The sequence below is a fragment of the Echeneis naucrates genome, chromosome 12, assembly GCF_900963305.1.
Source record: "Echeneis naucrates chromosome 12, fEcheNa1.1, whole genome shotgun sequence".
Lineage (NCBI taxonomy): Eukaryota > Metazoa > Chordata > Actinopteri > Carangiformes > Echeneidae > Echeneis > Echeneis naucrates.
Window position 1 is genome coordinate 19,516,188 of NC_042522.1, and position 27,150 is coordinate 19,543,337.

A 27,150-nucleotide genomic window follows, 5' to 3' on the forward strand; every position below is an offset into this window, starting at 1 on the left:
ATGGCGTCCGAGGGAGAGGCGGTCAGTGCAGCTGCACCCGAACCGGAGAGCGGAGAGGGGTTAGTCTGTTTGCTGCTCCGTAGCGTTCCTGTCAGTATTTTTGGGGTTTAATTCTGATTATCTGAGAACATTTAAAGCAGAAAAGCGTCTTTTATTGTCGTTAAAGTTGTTTTTAAAGCCGCTCGGCTAGCTGGCTAACATTAGCTATGCACAGTCTCACCGACCGTTACAGCGCAGCTGCACTTTACAAACAATAGACATCTTATTTTTAATGTTAATTCATCTGCAGACAAACGTTTAACGTTTGCACGTAGTCTTAGATTTTATATAAACCCGCTGCACCGGACTGTGTTTGGGAAAATGTTAAATAAGAAGAAGCTCGTTGTGCTTCAATAGAGAGTGGTCCAGAAAAGATGACATTTCCTATAACAAGAGCTTCAGTGATGTGAGGGTTTGCTATTTTCAATCATATGGTAGCATTTTTTTAATTTATTAATCTTTACAGGGATGCTGCATTTGGGGAGATCCCAATCAGCATGGATACAGAGTCTTCAAACGGCAAAGAGGGAATGGTAACTTTGTTCAACATTGATTATTTCAGCTGTGTTTTGATGTTGTTCATCTGCTCTGTTTTTTTTACCACTGAGACATGCTGTTTGTGTCTCTGGTTGAAATTACTCTTCACAAGCTGATTTCTCTGTCACAGGAAACAGCTGGTGAGGGATCGGAGGCAGCCGACGCTCTGACCGGATCAGGAGATGAGGAGAGCGGGAGGCAGCTTGGGGAGGTGGAGCTGCAATGTGCCTTGTGTATGAAGTGGTTCACTGCTGACACATTTGGCATCGACACTGTGTATGTTGAGTAAATCCGTTGTTCAGCTGATGATCAGTGAAACATCAGCAGATGGTGTGGGGGTTTTCACAATGGGGTCTTTTTCCTTCTCCTCCTCCACAGGACCTGCCTTCCATTTATGACCAATTATGTGTTTCACTGCAACGTGTGTCATCACAGTGGAAACACGTACTTCCTCAGGAAACAAGCGAGTACGCACTTTAAAATAAACAACTTCGCATTAACGACCTAGGTGTTTCCAGTGGTTCACTCCCTGTTTCTCCTTGTGTTCAGACCTGAAGGAGATGTGTCTCACAGCTCTGGCAAACCTGACATGGAGATCCAGAACACAAGATGAGCACCCAAAGACTATGTTCTCCAAAGACAAGGTAAATATAAATCAGTATGTGGACTGGAAGACCCAGAGATTAATGCACCACTTTTTTCATCAACTGTAATATTTGTCTGTTCTTCTACATTCTTCATTGCAGGACATCATACCATTCATTGACAAGTACTGGGAGTGTATGACGACTCGCCAGAGACCAGGGAAGCTCACCTGGCCCAACAACATTGTGAAAACGATGGTAATATTGTGATGCAGGTTTTCTCCTCTTTGCAACATGAAGATATTAAAAATAACATCAGTATTGAAGCTACAGTGATGGCACTTTTGTTCTGTCTATATTCCAGAGTAAAGAGCGAGATGTTTTTCTGGTGAAGGAGCACCCTGACCCTGGCAGTAAAGACCCAGAGGAGGAGTACCCCAAGTTTGGCCTGTTGGACCAGGTATCAGCCGCTGAGCTGTTCTGGACAGAACAGCGTTGTGAGCTGCTGCTGCAGAGACCAAAGAAGATATCTAATATGTAACCTTTCCCCTCTAGGACCTGGGAAACATCGGCCCTTCATATGACACACAGAAACAGACCACTGCTACTCCAACAGCTGGCGGCCTCAATGGTGAGAATGTAGCATGAACGAAACCCCAAAATGGAAAATTCTAATAGTTTCTACTTAATTACAGTTTGATGTTGTGTTTCAACACAAGGTGAAGGGGAGGGAAAGTAGTTTTGTCTGTTGAGTAAAAATAATTTTACTTTTGGTTAAATTCCTGTTTAAGTGAGGACATCAAAGTCTGGACACTTGACTGAACCTTAATGTTTTCATTCACCTCATCAAAAAAATAACCCATTTTAAATAGAGTAACTAGATAAAATTAAATTCTACTTCATCATGTCTCTTGGTTCTAATTAAAAGCTTGACAGCAATTTTCAGTACAGTCTGGAGATCATTCATAGAGTTTTTGTGAAATGTAAGGTGATGAGAAGACGACTGGTAAAATAAACTTTGGAGACAGAGATCTTTGGACCCTTCTGCTCCTTGTTAGTTTGAGCAGGTTTTTCTATTTAATCTAGAGAATATAAAGCCATTTTTTCTTTTCTCTTATTTTCTGAGAATTTGTCTCCACTAAAGTGAAGTCTTTATTGAGTTACATGTATAATTAGCTGAGGTCCAGTTAGTTCTGAACATGTGGAGACTTGGTGACATTTTTGAAAGAATGTTAACTTGGCCCTAAAAAGGTTATCAAAAAATTCTAACTACAAAATGCAAAAAAACAGTAAATTTTGTGCTGCTCAAAACTGTGACATCACAAACCACAGAGAGATATTTGATGGTCTGACAGAAAACCAGCAGGTGGCAGACCTGAACAAGGATCTGAGTCTGTGACCTCATCATGCTCATTCAGGTCAGGATCAGACATGATAAATTCCTGCTTTTTTCCCACTTAGACCATGATCCTTTCTTCAGGGTTTCCAGTGTCGTCAATGATGCTGGGACGACTTTGTCCAGTTCCACAACAGATCTCGCTCTATATTCTGAATCAGATCATTTACAGGGAACAGGGGTTTATGGGAAAGGGACAGTAACACCGGTATAAGAGTGAGAGCTTGTGAAACGTGATGACTCCTGGTGACTCTGTGCATTGTGTTCCAGGTGGATCTGCTTTCTCAGGTGACTATCTGGTGTTTTGGCATCTGGAGCTGATCAGTGTGTTTTTGTGTGTTGTAACTTTCTGGATAGAAGTTGGCCCAGAGTTTCCAATCGGACCACAGTTTGTTGCTCGGCTCAAACCAAACTCACAAACAGTAAATAAAACATCTTGTGGGCAACTTCATCCACATCCAGTGGTAACCTCCCTGTCTGCTCTCTGCATCTGTTTGGTGCCCCCCCCCACCCTCCCAAAAGCTTTGCCCCTCCCCCCACCACCCACCCTTTTGATTGGTCAATGAACGTATCCTCCTCGTCTCTGGCTTGCTGCTAACAGGCCCTGAAATTCCTTCAAAGAGAAAAAAACACCTGTCACTGCGATGACACTCTGCTCTCACCTGAGCAGAGGTAACGAGAGCAGAGTGCTGTTTTTTTTTTTAATTTGCTGTTGGCTTTCATCCAACACTCATTAGCCTCCTCTGCTTCCTGATTTCTTTATAGTGACAAATCATGCCATCCGATAAAGATAATGATGTTAAAGTCAAACCAAACCTCATCAGCTGTTTCAGATCTAAAGCGACTCCTGTGCAGATGTAGCTCAGCAGGTTGTTATGTGGATCCTCATTATGTTCAGAAGTTAGCTCACCAGAGACTCAGTGAATCTGTTTTTTGTTATATTAGCAGTCTAAAACAATTTTTTACATACTTTTTTGAGTTGTTGTGGCTCTAAACCAGTTTGTCGTGATTATTATAAAACTGAAAGTGTTTTTTAATGTATATTTAAATATAAAAAATGTAAAACCTGCTACAGACAGAACAATGTGGAATTTCTCTGTTCAACTTAAGTTAAATACCTTCCAGGCAATAAACCAGATCCTGATCCTGATCCTGGTTCTGCTTCTGAAAAGGATCACTAGAGGCTGATAGTGTTTGGAAAATGCCATGCGAACTAATTCCTGTCTTTTTGTGCCTGCTGTGACCCCGTGTTTACCAAGTGCCTAATAACCTGCTTTCACTGTCTGTAAGTCTGTGTGTGTGCGGGTATGTCTTTTTTTTGTCTTGTTTAATCTGAGATGTCTTTTTTTTTTTTTTTTCTGTAAAGGAGCTCTGGCCCCTGGCCCAGGAAAAGGAAGAGGGGCCAAGCGTAAACAACAGCAGCAGCAGGAGGGGGCAGCTGCAGGGGCCACAAAGAGGACTCGCAGGTAGTGGACCCATCGACACACACTTGAGCTGTGTTATCTTCAGTTGTGTTACTGTTTCCAAAGTAAACGTTCAAGCTTTATTTGACCCAGAGCCGGCTCAGTGAGTGAGAGTCAGTTTTCTGATGACCTAAATGCCAAATCAGACTGATGATGTTTCTTTTGGCTGCAGTTGAATGCTGACACATTATGTTCCGCCTGTGCAGTTTTAATGTCAGTTAAATACATAATTGAGGTTATTTGACATGTTTGTGAGATTGTGAAACCTGCTCAGTTTTTTCTGTTTCTCGGCTTGCCTGAAGATGAATTCACTTTTCTGGCCCCACCTTGACGTAACACGTCAGCAGATTCATTGCCCTGCTGTGTTTTAAAGGGTGAAATGAATGAAGAGTCAAACTCGTGCTCCTCTTCCTCCCTCATTCTAGTGACCCTCTGTTCTCGGCCCAACGCCTGCCGCCTCATGGTTACCCCCTGGAGCACCCCTTCAACAAAGATGGCTACCGTTACATCCTGGCAGAACCGGATCCACACGCCCCAGATCCTGAGAAGCTGGAACTGGACTGCTGGGCCGGCAAACCCATACCAGGAGATCTGTACAGGGCCTGTCTGTATGAAAGGGTCCTGCTGGCCTTACACGACAGAGGTACTTTCATCTCACATGCACATTTCTGATGTTTCAGGTCAACATTCTGATGTGAAACATTCTGTGTGTTCCCGTCTCAGCTCCTCAGCTGAAGATCTCTGATGACCGGCTGACGGTGACTGGAGAGAAGGGTTACTCCATGGTGCGAGCCTCCCACGGGGTCCGGAAAGGATCCTGGTACTTTGAGGTTTCTGTGGATGACATGCCCGCAGAGACAGCAGCCAGGCTCGGCTGGTCCCAACCTCTCGGTCAGTAGCTCTGCACCTTCACACAAGCCAGTTGGCAGTAATGTGAACTGGTTGTTACTCAGCTGTAGACATTTTGGGAACAAAGCAGCAGGTTCTGAATGCTTTTGTGGATGAGCTGTTTAATCCCTTGAATTCTAAATCTCAGCCAAAAAAACCTGACTTTCTTCCAAGAATTGTCCAAAATAAACCATTTAGCATCACCAGAAGCTGGAAAAAAAAAGAAAAAAAATTGTTTCCTGATCTGGCCTTAGATCGTTATCAGATTTTAGATTACATTAGAGCTTTTCTTAGTGAGTTTAGCTGTGTTTGAAAAGTGCTGATAGAGTCACATTAAAACATTTATTTCTTTTCAAACCAAAGGGAACCTGCAGGCTCCTCTGGGCTACGACAAGTTCAGCTACTCGTGGCGCAGTAAGAAGGGCACGCGGTTCCACCAGTCCATAGGAAAACATTACTCCTCGGGCTATGGTCAGGGAGACACGCTGGGCTTCTTCATCGAGCTGCCTGACGGGACGGAGACGGCCAAGGCTCTGCCCGACACGTACAAGGACAAGGTAGGAACACTGAGATACTGAGAGCTGCTGATTCCACAGACATTCACACTCTGACGTCAGTGCTGTTCTGTTTTCAGGCACTCATCAAGTTCAAGAGTTACCTGTACTTTGAAGAGAAAGACTATGTGGACAAAGCAGAGAAAAGCCTCAAGTCCATGAGTCCCAGCAGGGTTAGAGACCCTCGCCTACACCCCTTTCAAAATAAAAGCCAGTTCAATAACCCTTCTTATTTCCCTGCACTTAACTTGCCGATCCTGTTTTTCAGATGGTATTCTACAAAAATGGAGTCAGCCAAGGTGTTGCCTTTGAAAACCTGTTTGAAGGCATATATTTCCCGGCCATCTCCCTCTACAAGAGCTGCACGGTCAGTCTATGTTCCACAACCACATGACTTATTTGGCATCTTAACTGTCAATTTGCTAAAAGATCCCTCCTGTCTGTCCTCAGGTTTCTGTCAATTTTGGGCCACATTTCAAACACCCTCCTAAAGATGTGAAGTTCCAGCCGGTGAGAGCTTCTGTAAAGATTCCCTTCCTTAAAAAACCTTCGCAGTTCTCAACATCTACTGAGTTGTCATTGTGTTGTCGTTGTTTTTTTAATTCCCCCCAGATGAGCGACATGGGCTGGGGAGCTGTGATCGAGCACACGCTGGCCGACATGTTGTACCACGTCGAGACAGAAGTGGATGGACGACGCAGCCCGCCATGGGAAGGATGAACACGGCATAAATTCAGTACGCACGCCTCCCCCACACCCCGACACCTCCCGTCAGTCAAAACACAGCTGGAAACGCCACATACAGGGAGTGGCGACCGAGTTAATTTGACATTCCACCCTCAACATCTAACAAGTGAATCAGCTCAGCTATGGTGCTTTGAGATGTTTATATATTTAGGTTATCGTCTGATGTAGAGACCAAACTGCAGCCACACAAAACAACTTCCATGTTTTTGTAGACAACAGTTGACCTTTGCGTTCGTTAGTGTGCTCTGTCTTGTTGCTAATTTTATTTGTTTTACAATATGTTGGTTATTTACTGTTTTATACTCTGGGTTAAATAAAAAAAAAATGCTGCATTGACAAAGTTTAACTCATTAATAAAACCTGAATTTCAAAGAGAAGAAGAAGCAGTATATAAAATTCTAAATATAATACTGAGTACTTATTAAAAAAACAAAAAAAAAATGATATAAAAAACATCTGTTTTTTATATCATTTATTATCAGTAGTTAAATACATGGATGAATGCTCGGGGGCTTCAAAGTCCCAATATGTGACTCTTCTACAATTTTTTTTTACCCCATAAAGAGGAATGTGTCGAGTTTCCCACGAGACAAACACAACATTTAGAGAATCATAATTTAAATATTTAATAATAGCTATCGATGTTTTCTTGAGTAAAAACACATTTTATTTTTGGCTCATTTGGCTGCGTCAAAAAGTAGCGTCTTCATTTCAAGCAATTTGTATCAAAATTCAAGTACGTGTGTAGCTGGCAGATCAATAAAGTTAATTATAATCAGGGGCAGAGAGACGTGCTACAGGAAAGGACGGAGTTGTGCTCTTTGGTGTCATTCAAAGGTTAAGAACTCCTTCCATTGTCCTTCACTGCTACGGTGGACGGAGGCTGGTGGGACCATCCTCAGAGGGCGGTGCTGAGGATTCCTGAATTCATGTAGCTTTCACTACCAACCAAAATTTGTCGGCTTTCTTCTGATGAATTAGAATGTTGCTGTTGGAGGAGACAGGAAAGAAAAATTCAGCTTTTCATTCTACTTGGTCACCCCCCCAAAATATCAGCAACAGAAACACGACTACGGCCAACTGGTCTGATCATCATGGCACCGATCTGACCTGAAGCCCAGAGAGAATTTATGGACTACTGTCAGGACAAATGGCCGATCCAACAATCTGGATGAACTGATGCTGGTATCAAAGGAAACTGGGCTTCAATCTCTTACCAGCTGTAACCAAGTACCGACAGCGGACTGAGTTCTTACATGGCGGCGGAAGATCCGGTCCAGCAGGCTGCGTTTGGGGCTCTCGGGGGTCTGGGACCAGTCCAGGTCTGGGGGTCGAGAGCCAAAGGGGCCGAAAACATTCAGCTCGCTGAAACATCCCGTCTCGATCATCTTCGGAGGAGACAGAAGCAGATGTTGAGGCAGACAGATGTCAGGGCTGTTCTTACAGGTCTGGACGGGTCATTTGGACCCACCTCATTTTGCCAGCTTGTTGGGACGCTGCCTGTGTTGAACTTGGAGTAGAAGTTGGTGTCAATGTTGTCCAGGATGACGCCCTTCACCGTGGAGAACTCATCGATGTCCTGAACGTCGCTGCAGTAGACCTGTCTGGGCTGTTTGAGTTTGTGTTAATGTCACGCCGTGCTGACTATTTACATCCACCTGTGAAAATCTGTGTAGACACACTGAAGACCCAATGAAATTGATTTATTTCTCATTTTAATTCCTTCCTGTTTTTCCTTCTAAATTTGTAATTTAAAAAAAAAATGTCCAGATTCAGAATCAGCTCATTCTATTTTTAACTCAATAAAGAATCTGTTCGCTGTATTAAAGAGGAGTAGAAAACAGGAAAAGAATGCTTCCTTATTTATCTAGATAGAAACCAGAATAACTGAAGGAAAGTTGAACACAAGAAGTTCTTTATCTGATCAGGGACATTTCCTGAAAATCAAAACCGAATGGTTGAATCGTAAAATAAAAAGAATTCTTAATGATCCAAAAAGCTGAACGACTCAGACAAAACACCATACATCCCTCAGAAAGACATTGAATCCAAATATAGTGATGATGATGATCATATTTTTGCTCTGCCCGAATGTTACTTTTGAATGGTGGATATGAATATTTCGTGTCGGACTGTGGATGAAACCCGAACAGAGATCACATATTACACATCACATATTCAAAGCTCGGTGATGACTCACATCAGGTTTAAACGGAGGCTCAACCAGTCCGGCCTCCAGCATTCTGAAGTTGATTTTTCGGAAATAAGGATGTGACTGTACTTCTCTGCCTTTTCTGTCCAGACAGCCCAACCTCAGGTTAGGATCTTTGTTCAGCAGCTGCAGGGGAGGAAACAAACTCTGCTCATGTGTGCTCTATTCAAGGGGAGACGTTTGTGTGGTGAAGGCAGCAGACACTCACCGTGGAGCAGATGTCTTTCACATCCACGTCGAATCTATCCCCATATTCCTCCTGCTGTTTGTGAATCCTTCGCTCCATCTCTGAGGGGGAGGGGTGCTCTCCCCGGGCCTTGAACGGGGGTCTCCCTGCTGTCATCTCATAAATCAGACAGCCGAGCCCCCACCAGTCTGCACTCATCCCGTAAAACTCATGGCTGATGACCTCTGGAGCTGAAATCAGGATGACAATCAGAAAGGGCCTGCTCTGCCTGGTGTTTGTGTTGTTGGAGGTTTTTGTTGTGTGTTGTGTGATTCTCACTCACAACTCAAATTTTTATTTAACAGACAGTAGTTAGCAGGTCAGTGAAAAAAATGAACATCATGTTGTGTTGAAGACTTGAAAGGAGAGACTGACAGTGGAGTTGCCGGTTGAAGCTTTAGGGCTCCTCGGGACCAGAATCTCTGATCCTGTGACTCACCCATATAACCGTGCGTGCCCACTCGGCCTCGGACCAGACCCCTGTCGGGCAGCTGGATTGCCAGGCCCAGGTCAGAGATGCGGATGTGTCCTTAGGTAAAAAAAAAGAATCCACTGAACTGGTTTTAACATATTTCCCCTTCTGTCTGTTCCCACACCCCTCCCTCCAGGTACATGTAATCAGCTGTTTGAAAGCGTTGCATAAAGTGTGTGTTCAGCTGTCAGACTGATGTGTGTGTGAATGCTGAGGTTGTAAAACAAAGGCGTATTCAGGAATGAGGCAACAGGTGCAGGAGTTTCTTAAAATAGACAGCACCACACCTGAGTCCTGCCGTTTCTCACTTCCTCAACATGCCTCTGTTTGTGTCCGTGTCAAAATGCCATCAAATAAATGGCCAGGTATATTTTTAGAACTTCAGGTATCCATGTCAAAAATGTAACACATTCCTCCTGCACAGCCTGGAATGTGATCCAAGGTTGGAGCGGCAGAGTCATTTACTGCTCACTGTTTCTCACATCTGTTTGTTGTGACTGCACTTACCGCTGTCATCCAACAGGATGTTTTCTGGTTTCAGATCTCTGAAACATCAAACAGAACATTTGATTCAGTGCAGGCGGGAACAGGTAGAAGGACTCGACGTGCCCTCAGAGTGGAAACGCTCTCACCTGTACAGAATGGACTTCTGGTGCAGGTGAATTAAACCACAGCAGACCTCTGCAGCGTAGAAACAAACTCTGTCCCTGTCCAGGCCGGGGGGACCGATGTTATAGATGTGAAACCTCAGGTCTCCTCCGCTCATCATGGTCAGCACCAAACAGAGGGCGTGCTTGGTCTCGTAGGCGTACGCCAGGTTCACCTGAGCGGAGAGAAGAGCTTGTTTACAGTGTAAAGCTTGTTGAAGGTCAGTCATGAGAAGGGAACTGCTGCCAAAACACGAGGTGGAGGTGTGTGTGTGTGTGTGTGTGGGGGGGGGGGGTCCTTATTCGGAACAAATCCAACTAAAGAAACAAAACCAACATAGAGACAAACTCCCAACAGTCAAAGACAGCTGGCTCCAACTGAAGACATTGAAAACAGCCCAGAAATCAGGTATCAGCCCGTCAAAATAAAAGACCTTTCAGCTTTCAGCTTCTCTATTAATCCCCTTTTTTTAGGTTTCCAGGAGTAAATGTTATAGTTACAGATGATTTTTAGAACACTTAGTCGTCTCACCACGAACCGACTGTCCAGCTCCCCCAGTATCTGTTTCTCATTCAGGGCCATGGTCTCCCCTCGTCTTTTCTTTATGTGGGTTTTCTCCAGCTTCTTGCAGGCGTACATCATTCCTGTCGCTCGTACCTGACAAGCCCACACCTGGAGGGAAGGCGCAGGAAAACTGTTAAAGCGTGTGTCAGATAAAAAAATCTGCCATTTTCTGAGAGGAGACGCTGAAGCCGAACCGTTCACCCCAAAAATGATTCACCTAAGTCCTGAATTTCCATCGACTGGATGGGCACGTGTGAAACTTCTTCTGTAGTTTGGGTATTTTTTTCACCTTTCACGCCGACTGCTCTGAACATGAGGAGCGTTCCTGCCAACTCCGGTTTGACCCTTATTTTTAGGAAAATTATGCATTTTGCATTCACAGCTGGTGGACTCAGATCGCCACAAAACCTGTTAGTGTTGATCCATCAGTGGATCACTGAAGTAACCTGAATATTCTGTACTGATAGATGCCAACGCCTTCCACAGTAACACGTGTGTTTGCCTGCAATGCAAAATACAACATTTTCCTCACGATAAGCAACAAACTGGGAGCTGAAGGAGGTCGGTGGAGTCGGTATTAAAGTCTAAGGAAGTCCACCGAGGTCTGCTGCTGACCTGCTAAGGAGCTCTGTTGCTCTGTCACCAAAGATAAATCAGAACGTTTGGATTTTTCACATTTTCAGCTGAGCAGAGTCGTAAACTGCCTTTTAAAAGCGTTGACCTTATTATGTCACCCCAAAAGCACAGACAGCAGCTGGGACTCAGACTCACCTCTCCGAAGCCTCCTTTCCCCAGGAGTCTGTACTGTCTGAATGCGTGCTTGTTGATGGGCTGCCTTCAACAGAAACAAATTGTTTTCATTCTCAAACGACACAAAACTGTCAATCTGGCACATTGACTGCCCCGGAAGGCTCCAACTGACCTCTCCAACATTTTCCACTGCAGGAAACGGTCAAAGAACATGCTCTCCTGGTACTCCACGAAGGGCTTACCGCTGAGGTACTGATGTAGGTCTCTGATCCAGGAGATAGAGAGGTTAGACATTATTCCCTGCAAACGTTCAGGCAGCAGGAAGGGCGTGGACAGACTTACTCCCTGCAGGCGTGGAAGACGTCACCGCAGGGGACGAACTGAAGGCGCTGGACGCAGCTCTGCTCGTGTCTCAGCACAATGGACACACACTGATTGGACTGAGGGGACATCAAACAGCTGTAAATGAGTTCAGTGTTGCAGATTAAAGTTTGGAAAATTTACTTTCAGCCTTCAGACCTGAGTCATAAAGAACTTCTGAATGATGTTAATGCCAAAATCTCTCCGCTCCTCGTCAGACTTTGTCTCAAAGGTTTCCTGGAGGAGAAAAAGAGGAAATGGATCTGTGGTCATGCCACATTTGACTGTTATCAGACGTCCTGTTCACGTTCAGTTACCAACACAAACACACCGTTATTTCCTCCTTGGTGCAGAAATCTCTTTTTCCTTGTAAAGTTTTGAGACTTCTGCTATCTCAGTTCTGCCTCAGAATGTTATGAAAATATGGAGTTAATTTTCCTGTTTTTCCAGTGAAGACAGTTTCCTTCTTATTCCTGTTGATGTGTGTTCACGGTAGATAAGTCATTCTTGGGTTACAAACACGCTGTGAGTTTGTTTTACTCCAACTTTCTCAGCTTTACATCACTCAGTTTTTCTTCAAAAGTAAAATATATTTTTCAGTTTTACCAGGGCGTCCTGGAGGGAAATGTAGTTCTGCAGGTCCGGTCTACTCCGGCAGAAGAGCTGGAACAGTTTCTTTCCGATGGGCTGCTTCACACAGAGACTGTGGTAATCTCGCTCTAATGGAGGAAATAGAACATGATGTGACATCTGAGAGTCATCCAACCACATCATGTACCAAATTATTCAAACACACACACACACACACACACACACCTATGTTCGTGGCCAGGTCCATACACCGACTGATGTGAGGAAAACGAAGCATCTCTTTCCATTTCAAGCTTCTCCCTTTGTTCCCTCCGCCTGCAGGCAGCAGAGACAGACAGTGGAAGTTTATTAAAAGTCTCATATCAAATATATTGAACGTGCCAAAGAGCCAACTGGAGACACGGTGCTGAAGTATCTCAGCGGTTATGGTCAGCACATATTAATGTAGTACAGCGATAGAAGAACAGTTGGTTCCCCTGAAGTCCAACTGTAGATCTCCACAGAGAAAAGCCTTTAAAGAAGCTGTCAGGACTTTTACAAATGTGTGATTTTCTAACAAAGCAGTGTTTTTAAACCCAGCCTGCACAGACCCAGCTGGGCTCACCATCCAGCCTGAATGTTTACCTCTGAACCTTTTAGGGAGCCAAAACCCACTGAGGCAGTTTTTGGTTCTTAAAAGTACCAATATGTTCAACTCTTCAAAATAAAAGACTGGAGAAGGTAAACAATGAGGCCTTTAATTTGTAATGTATGAAGACAGACGACTGAAGTGATGATGAAAGACTGTCATGTTTAGTAGCAGAGTTTCACGTGTGTGTGTGTGTGTGTGGGCATCTGGCCCATCAGGTTTCAGACAATAAATACGCCCATCTACAGTGAATGAACTATTAATAGCCTTTGGACAGGTAAGTAAAGCCTGTGGGACCACATTACTGCAATGAACTTTTAAACTGTTCAGATGTGCATCGAACCTTCACACTTAGAGGGACAACCTTTACTAGATGTGGATTCATAAAGAGAATTAAACAGTGCAGTTGGTTAATCTGTGATCGGTTTTATCTTCTGTCATCATCCTGTTTAGGGAAGTCCCTGTCCTCAGGCTACCCAACCAAAGCACACCTGAGAGCCGACAGAAAAGAAGGAACGGCCAAACGCTGCTGATCTGCAGCTCCTGCTGAAGCTTCAGCGTGTTGTGAGATGGTGATAACACACACAGCTCATTTTGTTGCTTTATTAAAATAAGTGAGATTCAGGACGAACCAGCTCTTACCTTCCCTGGCTTTGATCAGAGCGCTGTTTGCCACCATGCTTTCGATCTCCATGGGGGAGGGGGTGTTTGTTTTAAAGGTTGCCCCCGTCTGTTGGTCCCAAAGCAGCAGATAGGACGTCCGGTCTTCATGCACCGACTGTGACAGAAGCTGGAGCTCATCAGCAGCAGTCCAACCTGCAGTCACTCTGACTCACTAATGAATGGACTTACAGGTGTTTGTGCTTTTTGTGTGGCAGTGCACTCCCACATCATGAAGGTGGGAGGATGTGTTTCCTGTTCAATCAGTAACAGCTCTCATTTATTCTATTTGATTTTTTTTCTATTTTCTTTGTAATATGAATCATGTTGATCAAATTTTTTTCCTGTTGACAAAGTGTCTCTGAACCTTCAATGATCTCTGAGACCAGCGTGGACCTCCGTCTGTGAGGACAGTTTACAGAGGACATGGAGCAGGAGTCCACCTCCACTTCCTGTCCCTGACGATGTGGAGCTGTCACCTGTTCCCTCAGAGAGGTGAGAGCAGTCATATTGGTGGTGGATCGACATCTGGGTCGAGACAGATGTTGATCAAAGGCCAAAATAACAACATTTTAAGTTTAAATTGAAATGACTATATCTAGATGAAATAAAGTCCTGACCCCTTGTGGACAAATGAAACCATCACAGTCTGCATAATGGTCTGTCTTGCGTGTCTTTGTGTATCAGATGCAGAAGTTGTGAAACAGTCAGAATATGTCAAATGCTCCGTCCTCTACGTCTCTATTATTGTTGTATTCGGTTCTGATGCACTCACATTCATCCCTGATGCACACTTAACAGATATGCATCTAATGGATTATTGGTTTTGTAGATTATTACTCGTGGTTAAATTATTTTTGGATGCTGGTGTGTGATCTGTGTTGTCACGAGTCAGATTTCCTGTTTTTTCTCTCAGATAGTTGGGCTGACTTGGCTGAAGGTTGAATGTGACTGAAGGTGAGTGTTTTATTTTAAGAACAATGACACATAATCGTAACCAATGACGCTGTGGGGAGACCTGAAACTTCCTATTTTCAAAATGGCTTTATCAGCATTACGGAAGGAAAGCATGTGAGGAGGAGAGCCTCGGCTCGGTCCTCATGTCAAAGGCCTGAGGTTATGTGAGGGCGGAGGGATTTCACAGCGCTGTCAGATGAGGGTCTGTGGTGGGACGCTGCTCTGTGGCCTGATGTTCCTTTAACGTGTGTGAAGCAATCATGTGTACGTTCAGTAAGAGAGGAGCCCTTCATCCACCAAATCACCAAATCCATGATTAAGTTGTGTGAGGAATGAAACATCCTCATTGGTCCAGAGTCTGGGATGTTTCATTTCCTGCAGCGAGGTCGGGCGACATCTTTCACTTTCCTCTGATGGGAACGTTTCTCAGTGTGGCCGTCTCACAGAGACGTCTTTATACACTTTATACAGCTGGTGTGACTGAAAATAACTTTTGGGGTTCAAGGATGCATTCTACATGACCGCCGCAGGGAGGAGGGATGGAAGTGGAGTGCCGTGGGGACATTCGTGGTCTGCAGATGATGCAAAGACCTGGATGAGGGAGATTTCATTAGTGTGATATTGTTGTGAATGTGACTCAGTTGTGTTCCACATCAGGCTTTTAAGATTAAAGGACTCTGATAGCCAAATCGTTCACCGATGCGTGGCGTCTCCCAAGACATCCTGTTTGGGTTCATTGGTGAAACTGTCCGTAGGTCTGCGTGGTTGATGGTCCAGGGTGACCCCACAAATTTGACTCTTTCTTCATGGTTTATCATCAGGGTGACTTTCTCAGACTCCTCCAAGTGGCGTCACATCTATTTGTAGTTTCTGATGAATGTAGTTAATGACCTGCTCTGATCTGGTGTGCGGTGGGAACAGGAAGAGGAAAAAATACTAAATATACAGCAAAACAGGAGCGGCTTTATTTGGCTCTGTAGACCTGACCTGTGCCATCAAGACTGGCCTGGATTTCCTCTCTGCCAACGTTCGCCAGTGCTGGGACCCCTCCTTCAAATAAATCCTTAATTTAGGAAATCAAACCCCAACTGAAGGAAACCCAATCCTTCAGAAGTCAAACCTTCAAAATGAAAAATGAAAGGTTTCCGCTGCAGAGCAGACCTTGAACGTCTTCCATCATCTTCTCCCACTTGAACGGCCGTTACAGCTTCCTTTGCTCCATCCTCCTCATCAGACGCTTCAGATTCTAGACTCCTCTCTTTGTCAGACTCCGATTTGGACTCATTCATAAAAATCCTTTTCCTTTAAAAATCTGGTTCATGTGCAGTTATTGAACAAAGTTTGTTAAAAAGCTGAAAGTTAGTAAAAACAGTTCACTGTGTTGTTTTTAATGGATAGAAATTTTGATTCAAATTTTTAATACATTCTTTTCTTTCAGCCACTCACAGAAATCATCAGAGTCATGTTCATTTCATTTTGTCATTGTTACTTTATTTAAACTGATTTTTCTCCAGTTTCAGTTTGTGAAAATCGGATGTGAATTGTTGTTGAATTTAGCTCACTGATTCTTAAAGTTGAATTCATATCAAATTTTCATACGATTGCAGTCCTGAAAGGCTCTAAAGTCTTCGAGCACACTGAGTGGATTTCTGTGAAGGTGAGCTCTGGGAAATTGTCCCAAATTGCTGAGATCCAGGACTGCAGACATGGATCAGGTTTTTCAGACAAATAGCATTAATGGGGGTCGGCTCAGGAGAAGCCCCAGACACAACAGAGACCTTTTATCATGTTTAAACATTTACACAACCAGACAGGCTGCACCAAAAGAGTCCAGTGCTCTTTTTGCTCTGTGTTTGGTCTCATGCAGCTCTGGCTCCTCCTTTTCTGTTTAAGATCTCATTTCTTCACATTTCTGTCTTTCACTCGTATTTATCGAGAAGATGTCGACTACATGAATTTCTCCTCCACTGAAGCTTCAGTCATATCTGCTGCTTCTTGCTGCTTTGAGAAAACAAAGCTTCTTCCAGCTGAATAAATCTGATATTAAATCATATCATGGATGAAAGTAGCTGCTTTATAGAAAAACAGTCTGTCAGTGTTACACTTGATGGCAGCTGTCATCTGACTTCAGTGTGACTTCAGATGAAGTAATGTGGATTTGGATTTGGGAGGAGAGTTCTGGATTTGTGCTCGCCTCCTCCTGCAGCGTGAGGAAGGATGAGAGCTGCACTTTAAAAACCCCGCTGCTCTCATTCACACCTCAGTCTGGGGGCCCCTGCAGACTCAGAGGCATCTGGAAAGGTTTCCTTCATCAGCAGCAGCAGTCATGCATGTAAATAAATCCAAAGTCGCCGTTGGGTTCATAGTGGCGGGAGTCCTGACGGGGCTTTTTGGAGCAGTTCTTCTGTTTGTGGGGCCGGCAGTGATGAACGATCAGATCACTAAAGTAAGTCAGAGTTGGATCAACCCAAAATCAAGCAGCTCAGTGTGGTCGAAAGTTTGATGTTTTCTGCTTTTGGAAATTATGTGTAATCTGTATTCTGTGGTAATATATCACAAAACTTATTTCATCATTTATATCACAGGGAAGATTTATTAACTTCTTTCATTCATAGTCAATTTTTGCATTCCCTACTTAAAATATATCATCTGAATTTTTCTTCTACCACTAATATATAACAATATTTTTAGATTATAAATATATTTTACTACATACTTTAATTTTCAATGAAGTCATCTCAATACTTTCCCCATCGCTGATGTAATAAGAATAACATTATTTAAAATTTATGTATTTATTTTTAGAGGATTACCTGAATCCTTTTCCACTCTGTTATATGATAAGATTTCAACCCTTCAGGATATTTATGACCTCTTCCATGAAAAGAATTCACTTTATGTACTGAACCTTTAAAATTTATATATGGATAAATATCTATAATAATAATAATAATAATAATAATAATAATAATAATAATAATAATAATATTAAATATATCTCCCTCTATAATGGTGTTTATGAGAACATAAACTTTATGAACTTATAGTATTTTAATTGATTTATTTTTATTTAAATTTATTCTCTGATGCTTCTGGGAGAAAATCCGTATTTTCGCGTCGACCGAGCGAACACTACATTTCCCACAATCCTGTGCGCCGGCTTTTGTGGGCGTGGCCTGCCCGTTGATAAATACAGCGACAGCAGCTGTCGCTCACCGATTAAACTCATCGATGAGCGGATCGATCCGGAACACTTCGGACCGCTGACCCTCCCGCCGTTCGTCCGCCGGTAGTTTCGGACCGAGCCGAGCGAGAGAAGCACCGAGCCGGGACAGAGGCTCCGGCTCAGCCCCGTCACACAGCAGCCATGGCCGGTACCGGAGCCAAAGCGGCGGTCGGGTTCTTGGTGGCCGGCGTGCTGGCCGTGGTGTTCGGGACAGTCCTCACCTTCGTGGGTCCGATCATCATCGACGATCAGATCGTGAAGGTGAGCCGGTTCCTGAGACCCGAACCAGGACGGGCCGGTTCAGAAGGAAAAAGAAATAATGATGATCCCAGAGTCAGAACCTGAAGGTCCAATAGACTGTTCTGTGTGAAGGCTTTTTGTGAATTCTGCTGTTTCCGTTCAGAAATGTAGATTTTCAGTCAGCTGGAGCTGCAGTGGAAATAAGTTTTCATAATTTCATACTAAAAATCAGCTCGTTCACTTGACTGCACGTATCAGAGCTGAAAGTTCTTCATCTGAATCTCTAATTCTAATTCACTAATCAGAATAATTCAGTTTTTTCACTCCTGTCTCATCAGAACACTGTGATTGACCCGAACAACGACATGTCCTACACCATGTGGAAGGACATCCCTGTCCCTTTCTACATGTCCGTCTACTTCTTCAACGTCCTCAACCCCAAAGAGATCCTGACCGGGGAGAAGCCCATGGTGGAGCAGCGAGGGCCTTATGTGTACAGGTACAAAGAAAAAATAACCCTCACCCTCCTCAGCCAGCAGCAGATTTTTCTTTATCAGTAAACTTTGTCCTGCACACTGCAGACGTGTTCCAAGTCTTTATGAAAAGATGCATTTTTCAGGTGGCCTTCTCTGTCGCAAAGGATCAAATGTTTTTTGTGAAATATTGAAGTTTTGGACCATCAGTGCTGATTTTCCTGCAGAGCAGCTGCTGTGTACGTAACAATGTTCTGCTCACAAAATGTAGGTCACTGAATCCGCGCTGTACGGGCGCCAACACGACGTGTAGCCATCTGCATTTTATTGGGGGCTGGTCTGAAGGCATTACTCCCAACAGTTAACCCTCCTGAGCTCAGACAGCAGAACAACAATCTCATCGTGAATGAATGAATCAGTCCTCACACACTCATAGAAATAATATAACAAAGTGCTTTATAGAGTGAAACTAAGAGGTCAAAGGGCAGACTGAGGGCCGAGATGTTTGACCCCCGATTCCTGTCCGCTTCCAATCAAATGAAGGGCGCAACAACAAACAACAACAAAAACGTCGATATAGATAATCAAAGGAGATACTGCTGCATCAATCAAAACAATAATATTAAAAGCCAGAGAAAGGAAAGAGTTGGCTTAAATATACTTTTTGAGGTCAAAGGGGAACTCGGTTGTGTAACGGCCTTTGTGACTCCATCAAGTGATGTCCTTTTGTGTTTGAAACAGAAGTTTATAAGATGAGTTCCTCTTTTTTTTTTTTTTTTTTTTTTTTTTTTTTTGAGCATCTTTGTCTTCAGTGTTTAAAACATTTAAAACAATCACAGCTTTGAAAATGAAATGAAATGACGGTCATCAGCAGCAGCTTGTCTGTTTGGCCGGCTGATTGTTCAGACCTGTAATTTATTAGATGGCAGTTAAATTAGATTCTCCAGACTCATGCTGTCGCCTCTGGATGGATAAGCAGAATGTTTCGATGCACGTTTTCATCTTATCTTCCTCCATCCTCGTTATCACTTTATCTCATTGAGGGTTTTGTGTACCTTGAACCGGCTCTCAAGGCCGCTGGGGAATGATGAAGGTGTGTACTCCCCCCCCAGGAAACGCTGTCAGAAAGACAACATCACATTTCATCCCAACGACACGGTGTCGTACAGGGAATACAGACAGTACTACTTCGAACCCTCCATGTCTGCAGGGAACGAGTCTGACGTCGTCACCATTCCAAACATGTTGGTGCTGGTAAGACGCCGCCGCCCCATCAACACGCTTCTTCCCATCAGCTGTCGTCTAGGCTTTCACTCCTGCATGGTTTGGGTTTTTTTTCTCCAGGGTGCGGCGGTAATGATGGAAACCTTGCCCTATGCGTTCCGTTTAATGATCAGCGCCACCTTCAAGACGTTCAACGAAGGGCCTTTCCTCACCAAGACGGTGGAGGAGCTGATGTGGGGCTACGACAGTAAACTGGTCGACTTCCTGAATAAATACCTGCCTGGGATGCTGCCGTCCTCCGGGAAGTTTGGCCTCTTCGCTGAGGTGAGTGTTTTCCAGCTCCTGGAGCTTTAGGAACGACAGCACAGAAGTCCAAATTTAATTCTTGGCTGTTTGGATGTAATCTCAGCAAACACAGTGATGTTCATGTTTCTCTTTTAGTTCAACAACTCCAACACGGGTCTGTTCACCATTTTCACCGGGCAGGACGACATCAGGAAGGTTCATAAAGTGGATTCCTGGAACGGCCTGACGGAGGTGGGAGGTCGCCGTAACACTTCCTGTGTGTTGGTGTCTGTCGTCTGTGTTTTTAACCCGTCTGACCGGCCGCTGTGTTTCCAGCTGAGCTACTGGAGGACGCCTCAGGCCAACATGATCAACGGGACAGCTGGGCAGATGTGGCCTCCCTTCATGACTAAAGAGTCTACTCTGCCTTTCTACAGCCCCGACGCCTGCAGGTCAGAACTTGGTCTTCACCTTCTCACTCCTCTGCCCGCCTTATTTTTACAAACTGCTGTTGTTTTGTTTGTTTTCGTTTGTCCAGGTCTTTGGAGCTGGTCTACCAGCGTCCTGGAGAGTTTAAGGGCGTCCCACTCTATCGATACGTCGCACCCAAGACGATGTTTGCCAACGGGATAGATTACCCCCCCAACGAGGGATTCTGCCCCTGCAGAAAGTCCGGCCTGCTGAACGTCAGCAGCTGTCGCCACAGTGAGTGTCCAGAGAGACGAGCCGATCCGTCCTGCTAGCCACAGAGTTCTGTGTGTCAGGGTCACGTTTTGAAGTAATCTCTATTAGACAGGACACGCACTCCACAGATTTCACTTCTTTAACAATTAAAGCTCAAAACTCCAGTGACACAGATTTGTTTGCGTATTTCACACATTATATATATATTTTTTTTAGATTTAGGTGATTCAGGAGATGAGGAATGATGGTGTTTAGTCTGAGCTCCTCGAGCCAAATGTTTCGACACCTCTGATCTGTCTGTGCCGATCGAATCAATTCTGAAAGACTGAAAGGCCGTTTTATCTTCACAGACTCTCCGGTCTTCATCTCTCATCCTCACTTCTTTAATGCTGATCTGTCTCTCCTGGACACGGTGCTGGGCCTGAACCCCAACGAGGACGAGCACGGCCTCTTCATCGATATTCACCCTGTGAGTGCGCACACACACACACACACACACACACACACACACACACACACACACACACACACGTGCTCTCTTACTGACTGCTTTATGGAGCTTTCCAATCATATTTTCCTGACGACTGAAAATTAAACTGAACACAAGAACGCAGGTGCTCCTAATAAACTGACAGAAAAAATAAACGTTTATCTGGAGAAGGATCTTTCACTGAAACACTGAGTAATAAAAACCACTGAACACTAAACACAAAGTTTGTATGTCACAGATTATGTAATCAGTCCAGCTCTGGTTATTATTTCTGACACTAAAACAATCTGATGTCGGCTGTCGAGCTGATATCCACGGACTTAACACCCACTCATTAAACCTCAGTTGGTCTTTCGGTGTAGCACCTGCTGAATTTATCAGGAATTAGATATCAGTAATCTCTGGATCACATGACATCACTAAAATGAAAACCAAGCCTTCCTCAGCTGCGTCAACTTTGTGTATTCTTTGTACGTATGAGGACAGTTTCTCAGACAAAAGGAGGAACCTTTGTTTTCAGCTGCAGCTTTATTCATTCAGGTTTGTTTTGCTGGTAAACTTTGAATGTCAAGGAAAATTCCCTTTTACGATGATGCAGCACAGTAAAAGTGTTCTGATGGTGAGTTGATACAACACTTGTGTGACTTTGGCTGTTATGCAACGCTGCCAGTATAAACTTCTTCATGCTGTTGGCTCTAACCTGCTCTCTGATAAGGTAATTGGAAATTGGGCTATTTCTCCGTAATTGCTGACAAGAAACTTTCTATTGCTGCAATAAAACAGACTGAACCAGCGTGTTTCTTTGGATAAGCGCTCATCAGAGCGGAGATCAGCCCGCCAGCCTCGACTGCTGGGTTTAATAAATCAGGGAAATGAGTGGCCGATGGCAGCACAGCACACAGCTAAACATCAGTTATCTGTCAAAACTTTGTTGCCACGACAAGCAAAATGTAGACCAGGTTTGGGTCCACCATCAGATACAGCCAATATGCAGTAGCTGTTCTTCCTGTGGTCCTCATATTACAGTACTTAGGCACACACAGACAATACACGTCCTTAACAACCATGCTAACTGTCCTTTCCTACAGTAGCTCTATTATTCACTTCTTGGCTGAAGAATCTCTCTCTCTCGTAGACACGTGTGATCTGCGACAGGTCATTCCAAAGCCAGCTAGGATATGTTGCAGATTGGATGGTTAAAAATCAGGGAGAGCAGGTCAAAACACACAGGATGCAGATTTAGGCTGTTTATGACTGTTTCTTCAGAGGAGGCTCTTTGTGTCACAACGTCCACTCGAGTTCAGAACGATCCAGGTACTCAGGATCAGTCAGTCAGTCAGGCAACAAAACCAACAGCTTGTGTTTAGTTCCAAGGACCCTCAGAGGCCCTCAGTGATGGCTGAGATGCGAGTTGTGGTGACTGAGTACTGTCTGTGTCGATCTGTGTATTTTATTAAAAACAAGTTCAATCTGAAGTCAAATCTTTGCTCCTGAAATGAATTGTTATCGAGTGGAGGCATCACAAATACAAACTGACCAACCTTTAAATTTGAGCTGAGCTTTAGTTGGCCCCTCCAGCTGTTGGGGATCAGAGGACATTTCATTTCCTGCAGGGACAGACAAAGAGCTGTTGATTTCCGGGTCTCACTCGCCCGAGGTTACTAAGCCCCAAAGTCGGAGCACGAAAGAACTGCAAGAAAACAGATTTTCCTCAAAGTCTGTGTTTAGGTTTCCTCTAAATCTGACCTTTTACCTTATCTTATTCTTCAGGAACTCTTTAAGGAATCACATAAAAGCCAGTTTAGACTTCATGACTTCGGTTTAAACTTGAAGGCCTTAAATGAGGAATTTGAACTCAACGCCAGGAGAAACCATCGGATCCAGGTCACAGATTTTAAACCCTCCTGAGGATGAGATGGTGCCACTTTTTCTGTAGAATCTGTTTCCCATCAGCTCATGAACAGTCCACAGAAACTGGCTTTCTCTAACCAGTCCCAGATTGTGTTACATCATTGCGGTTAACAGCATTTCTTGGTGGCAGACTCAGATGTAATGATGTCTGTGAGCGAAGGAGGGGAGTGTCCTCTGCTGGAGCAGATCCCCAGGACTCGGTGAGGGGAGAGCTGAGATGTTTGCTGAAGCCAAAGTTCCATGGTCCGCCGCTAATGGGGGACTTTGGGTCACTGGACCAGCCTGCATCAGTCTGCTCAGCCAGGAAAAAGAAGAAAAAAATTACAAGCTGCCGCTTATTCCAACGATTCTCACACAATCGGTTCATGAGTCCGATCTTCACATCACAAAGTCATCAGGTAGACATCCTGAGCTCAGCTAATCCAGCCCAGCACCGTCCTGAGAGGAGTCCTGTCTTTATAACCTTCACTTTATCCATCTTTTGTAATCATTTTGAAGAAGTTGTTACTGCATCCTCTAAAAATGACCACAAATCTGAATCTCTCCTTTAAATTCAGATTGTTTCCTGGTTTTTAGGGAAACATAGCTGGTGACCCATCTTACGCAATGAGTGGCATCTTAAATAAAATCGAGCCCAACATTTACACACTTCAGCAGCTAACGGATCAAACTCACATTGTTAGAGTTGCACTTGTCATTTCGTTTCAGAAATTCAGACAGGTGTTATTTTATTTTATTTTATTTTATTCAGCTTTTGTACTGAAACAGGAAGTGTTAGTTTGGAGAGCAGCAGCAGGTCTGTGCTGACCAGTTTCAAACCCGCCCAACCAAAAGTCAGAAATAGCTCAACAACTATCGGGCAGATGCCCATTAAATTTACACCCACATTGTTTTCACTGTCACTTCTCACAGGCTTCCTAACAAACTGTCCCCAACAGAATCATCAGCACGTGAGGATTTCCTTCGTTTGTTTGTTACGTTTGTGGGAACAATTGTTTCAACCAGAGAGGCAACGAGGTGGTTTTTGTTAATTCTTATTACGCTTTTGAGAGTTGTGTTTTTGTGTTTGTGTCCGCAGCAAACCGGTGTCCCTCTGAATGTGTCCATCCGCCTGCAGCTCAACCTCCTAATGAAGAGAGTGTCAGGAATTACGTAAGGAGGCGATTTCCTGACGTGTTACTGTGTCAATAAATGTCCTGCATTGTGTGCATCAGCTCATTATGACATTTTAAAGGCTCGGGAGCGTTTCCTGCTTTTCTTCTGTAGCCTTGGAGCTTGAAGTTCGTTTGTTCTCGTCCCTGCAGCGAAACGGGAAAGATTTCTGAGGTGGTGATGCCCATGATCTGGTTTGAGGAGGTGAGAGTTTGAACCTCTGAGCATGAAGTGTTTTGTCCTTCTCTCTTCAAAACCTCGCTAATTTGTCCTCAACGTTTGTGTATTTTGTGTGTGCTGTGTTCAGATCATCTGCTGAGCAGCTTCGTCTCAGTACAAAGAATCTGCCAAAAAAAAAAGACACGTTCAACCCAAAATGTTCTGCACATAAGAGAATGAAAACATCTGTATTAAAACTGGGCAGAAACAGAAATATGTTGATGGCAGGCGTTCAATCCTTCAGTCGGAGCATTAGAGGCTTTGGAGCTGATTTTTCATCATTACTGAGCAGAACTGCTGATCAGATAAAGACAGAAAGGACCCAAACACATGAGAGGAAGGAAACATTCAGCTCCTCTTTTCTGTTTTCTTGTGTCGCTCACCGAAAACAGTCCGACCTGAGTGACGTGTTGTTAACTCACTCCCTCCCTCGTTGGTTTTGTGTGTTTCTCTGAGCTGACATGTTTGTTTTACCCCCCAGAGAGGAAACATCGATGGCCCAGTCCTCACCACCTTCCACACTAACCTGGTCGTCCTCCCCACCGTGATGGAGTATATGCAGTACGGCTTCATCGCGCTTGGCCTGGTGACCGTCGTCATCGCAGTGCTGGTTCATCGTAGACTGAAGGTACAGCCTCAGAAAACGGCCCGGCAGTTTGTGTGTCTGCTGTCTAACTGCACGCAGCATGTCGCGCAACAACCCACATTTCCCTGCAGATGATGATAAAAGGGGCGGGCGGGGGACGATGGAACTTAAAGTTTAAACAAATCTCATTTGACCTCCTCATCTCAATCACCTGACCCTGAAGGGAAATTGGTCTCCTCAGCATTAGGAGGTCAAAGCTTTTCTGTTCACAGAGCAAAGAAAATTTAAGTCATATTCAGCAAATAGATTTATTTCAGCTTTATTTGGCATTAAAAAACTTGGTTGTAACAGTTTTTCCATTGTTATGAATGATGGTGATGCCACACAGCCCCTCTTCTCCTCTGAATACTGTTATTAACTCTAACTAACCTCCTTTGACTGACTTCATAAGAGAGAAGGACAGAATCACTTGAGTCCGGTCCGCTGAAGCTGCTTCTGGCTTATTTATCTTCACAACTTGTCCTCTTACATCTGGTGAGGCGGACCTGCTGGAATCTGAGCGTCTCTGTTAGAAACCACATCTTATCTTCAGTATCTAGAAGGAACGCCGTCACCTCATGACTCAAACAGGTTGTGGATGTTGTGTGTTTGCAGAGGTCTCATTCAAACGCCACACTGGCCACACCCACGGAGGCCGCCGACCTCGGGGTTCGTAAAGTCGTCAGTTACAATCAGACAGATCCAACTCACAGAAATCGGATTTGATTTCAAACTGAACAGAACTGATGGTGTGTGAATCAGCACAGCAGGAATAATGAGTTCACTGAGATCACATTTTTGGCTGTTTTGGGTCCACACGGTCCAAATGTAGATGTTAAAGGTTTTAGGATGTCAACCCTTCAAAATAAAAGACAGGAGCAGGTAAAGCAGGGACCTTTAATCTGGCGATTTTGTAATCTAGAGAGTTTTTGTGCGACACCAGAAGGACTTTAGTCCGGTTCTTCTTCATGGTGGAGCAGAAGAGCTGGATTTGATTTTCAGAGGGACTGTGGAGGTGAACAAACCAAACGCCTCCACCTCTAACAACAATGTTAACGAGACGATTAACCAATCGCACGTCTGTCTGATAATTAACTGCATGATCGACTCACTCGGCTCCAGAAATGAGTCCCTGCATGAAAACGAATCAAAACCCGAAGCTGCTGTTTAAACTCCAATCACAGCAGCTCATTGTCTTCCCGCTCTGTGATTGGCTGACATGTGAGACTGTGGTCGTCTTCTAGGCCTCCGATACAGAGTCTGTAAAAGGCACGCATGGCAAAGACACAAAGGAGAAATGCAGCATGGGTAATCCAGGTGGGTTCACACACACAAAGGAGATGAGTGACGTCCCAGCTCTCAGATAATTATCAGCTGGCTTTATTCTTGTTTCTCTGCAGGATTTTAATGAAAGGCAGCTGCATGACTGAATAAACAGACATTTAAACGGCGTTTTTATGAAGTTTCACAATAAAAAGTTCGTCCAAAAGCTTCAGTAAGAGACTTGGACTCACTTCGCCTCCTAACAGCTTCTGTCTTCTGGTTCCACAGAACAATAAAGAAGAAACGACCAACGCTTTGAGCCAAGAAAGAGATCCACTACTGCAAGACCCCACGGACTGACACACAAAGCACACAGAGCTGGTGCTGTTTTATTGTACTGTACATGTTGAACTGAAACGCCTCGTTTGCCGATGAAGACGAGTTTTTCTACTTGAGGATGAAGTTGATGACACACTGAGCCGCAGACTGAATCTGTTTGGGCCGTCGGGTCGAGACTGCTGGTCCTGAGACGCTTCTGTCTCCGAGAAACACAGGACCAAAAAGAAAATCAAAATTTATTTTTACATTTTTTTTCTATTTTGATCAGGAGTCACTTGTGATAATGTTTCTGTATGAACAACAACAGGAGAAGGAGCAGCAGAGGGAAACTGTTTTCTACTGATTTCCTGTAAAGGTGTGAATGTTCATGACGCCTCCTGAAATTGATATTTGAATAAATGCAGATACTGTGAGATTATAAATGTTAAAATTTTAATGGTGTCTGATTTTTTTTTTTCTTTCCCCCTCTGAGAACTCTGAACCCATTTAAATAATCCAACGACCTTCATCATCCAAACTGCCACGTCATGTGACCTCAGGGTGCGTTCACAGCAGTCTGTTCAAACTGCCGTTCAACATAAAGCTGCCAAATGTGACCCTGAATGTAACTAAAGCATTTTTAAATAACTTAAATATAATTTCAGAATCATTTTCTCCACAAGTGGGAAACTGAAACTAAAGACAGACCCTAAAGCAGAGGTGTCACACACCTGATTCAAATGAGTGAGTCCAGATCAGACTTC

At 44.0% G+C, this 27,150-nt stretch overlaps 3 protein-coding genes across 11 annotated transcripts; 2 read left to right on the forward strand and 1 right to left on the reverse strand.

The window, feature by feature from the left end:
* ash2l (ash2 like, histone lysine methyltransferase complex subunit) lies at nucleotides 1–6,544 on the forward strand. 2 transcript variants are annotated; one of them, XM_029515638.1, is made up of 17 exons: nucleotides 1–59; nucleotides 506–572; nucleotides 707–852; nucleotides 955–1,043; nucleotides 1,126–1,220; nucleotides 1,323–1,418; nucleotides 1,525–1,620; nucleotides 1,716–1,791; nucleotides 2,827–2,844; nucleotides 3,923–4,022; nucleotides 4,445–4,662; nucleotides 4,743–4,910; nucleotides 5,271–5,464; nucleotides 5,542–5,634; nucleotides 5,730–5,828; nucleotides 5,912–5,971; nucleotides 6,074–6,544. In XM_029515638.1, exons 1-17 carry the CDS (start codon nucleotides 1–3, stop codon nucleotides 6,179–6,181), a joined length of 1,782 nt encoding a protein of 593 aa, XP_029371498.1. In that variant the 3' UTR covers nucleotides 6,182–6,544. The 2 variants fall into 2 exon arrangements, with proteins under 2 accessions (XP_029371498.1, XP_029371499.1); XM_029515639.1 differs by lacking the exon at nucleotides 2,827–2,844 and having other exon boundaries at nucleotides 2–59.
* Nucleotides 6,545–6,818: 274 nt separating this feature from the next.
* Nucleotides 6,819–13,353, reverse strand: grk5 (G protein-coupled receptor kinase 5). Of its 2 annotated transcripts, XM_029515107.1 has the most exons (16): nucleotides 13,302–13,353; nucleotides 12,257–12,346; nucleotides 12,047–12,159; nucleotides 11,600–11,677; nucleotides 11,423–11,520; nucleotides 11,253–11,345; nucleotides 11,102–11,165; nucleotides 10,298–10,438; nucleotides 9,751–9,941; nucleotides 9,626–9,663; nucleotides 9,086–9,175; nucleotides 8,629–8,837; nucleotides 8,409–8,546; nucleotides 7,680–7,817; nucleotides 7,465–7,596; nucleotides 6,819–7,196 (listed from the first exon to the last, which is right to left on the reverse strand). In XM_029515107.1, exons 1-16 carry the CDS (start codon nucleotides 13,351–13,353, stop codon nucleotides 7,107–7,109), a joined length of 1,755 nt encoding a protein of 584 aa, XP_029370967.1. In that variant the 3' UTR covers nucleotides 6,819–7,106. The 2 variants fall into 2 exon arrangements, with proteins under 2 accessions (XP_029370967.1, XP_029370968.1); XM_029515108.1 differs by lacking the exons at nucleotides 11,423–11,520; nucleotides 11,600–11,677; nucleotides 12,047–12,159; nucleotides 12,257–12,346; nucleotides 13,302–13,353 and having other exon boundaries at nucleotides 11,102–11,161; nucleotides 11,253–11,290.
* On the forward strand, nucleotides 10,128–26,832 carry scarb1 (scavenger receptor class B, member 1). Of its 7 annotated transcripts, none has more exons than XR_003841301.1 (15): nucleotides 10,128–10,174; nucleotides 13,113–13,557; nucleotides 13,676–13,814; nucleotides 14,236–14,276; nucleotides 18,081–18,241; nucleotides 19,328–19,469; nucleotides 19,560–19,763; nucleotides 19,881–19,976; nucleotides 20,061–20,176; nucleotides 20,263–20,429; nucleotides 20,759–20,877; nucleotides 23,888–23,961; nucleotides 24,114–24,165; nucleotides 24,662–26,122; nucleotides 26,357–26,429. XR_003841301.1 is itself a non-coding variant. In XM_029515109.1 (14 exons), the coding sequence occupies exons 1-14, from the start codon at nucleotides 17,644–17,646 to the stop codon at nucleotides 26,362–26,364; spliced, it is 1,533 nt and encodes a 510-aa protein (XP_029370969.1). In that variant the 5' UTR covers nucleotides 17,468–17,643; the 3' UTR covers nucleotides 26,365–26,832. The 7 variants fall into 7 exon arrangements, 3 of the variants coding, with proteins under 3 accessions (XP_029370969.1, XP_029370970.1, XP_029370972.1); XR_003841300.1 differs by having other exon boundaries at nucleotides 13,113–13,513; XR_003841302.1 differs by lacking the exon at nucleotides 14,236–14,276 and having other exon boundaries at nucleotides 13,113–13,513.
* The last annotated feature ends 318 nt before the right edge of the window (nucleotides 26,833–27,150 follow it).

Bases quoted from the DNA above. Each gene is read 5' to 3' on its own strand.
- ash2l (XM_029515638.1), top strand. From the start codon at position 1: ATGGCGTCCGAGGGAGAGGCGGTCAGTGCAGCTGCACCCGAACCGGAG. The intron at 1,221-1,322 runs GTAAATATAAAT...TCTTCATTGCAG, and splicing joins CTATGTTCTCCAAAGACAAG to GACATCATACCATTCATTGA. The intron at 5,829-5,911 runs GTCAGTCTATGT...GTCTGTCCTCAG, and splicing joins CCCTCTACAAGAGCTGCACG to GTTTCTGTCAATTTTGGGCC.
- grk5 (XM_029515107.1), bottom strand. From the start codon at position 13,353: ATGGAGATCGAAAGCATGGTGGCAAACAGCGCTCTGATCAAAGCCAGG. The intron at 11,166-11,252 runs GTCAGTTGGAGC...TTTCTGTTGAAG, and splicing joins CAGTGGAAAATGTTGGAGAG to GCAGCCCATCAACAAGCACG. The intron at 9,176-9,625 runs GTAAGTGCAGTC...TTTTTACCTAAG, and splicing joins CATCCTGTTGGATGACAGCG to GACACATCCGCATCTCTGAC.
- scarb1 (XM_029515109.1), top strand. From the start codon at position 17,644: ATGGCCGGTACCGGAGCCAAAGCGGCGGTCGGGTTCTTGGTGGCCGGC. The intron at 18,242-19,327 runs GTACAAAGAAAA...CTCCCCCCCCAG, and splicing joins CGAGGGCCTTATGTGTACAG to GAAACGCTGTCAGAAAGACA. The intron at 20,878-23,887 runs GTGAGTGCGCAC...TTGTGTCCGCAG, and splicing joins TCTTCATCGATATTCACCCT to CAAACCGGTGTCCCTCTGAA.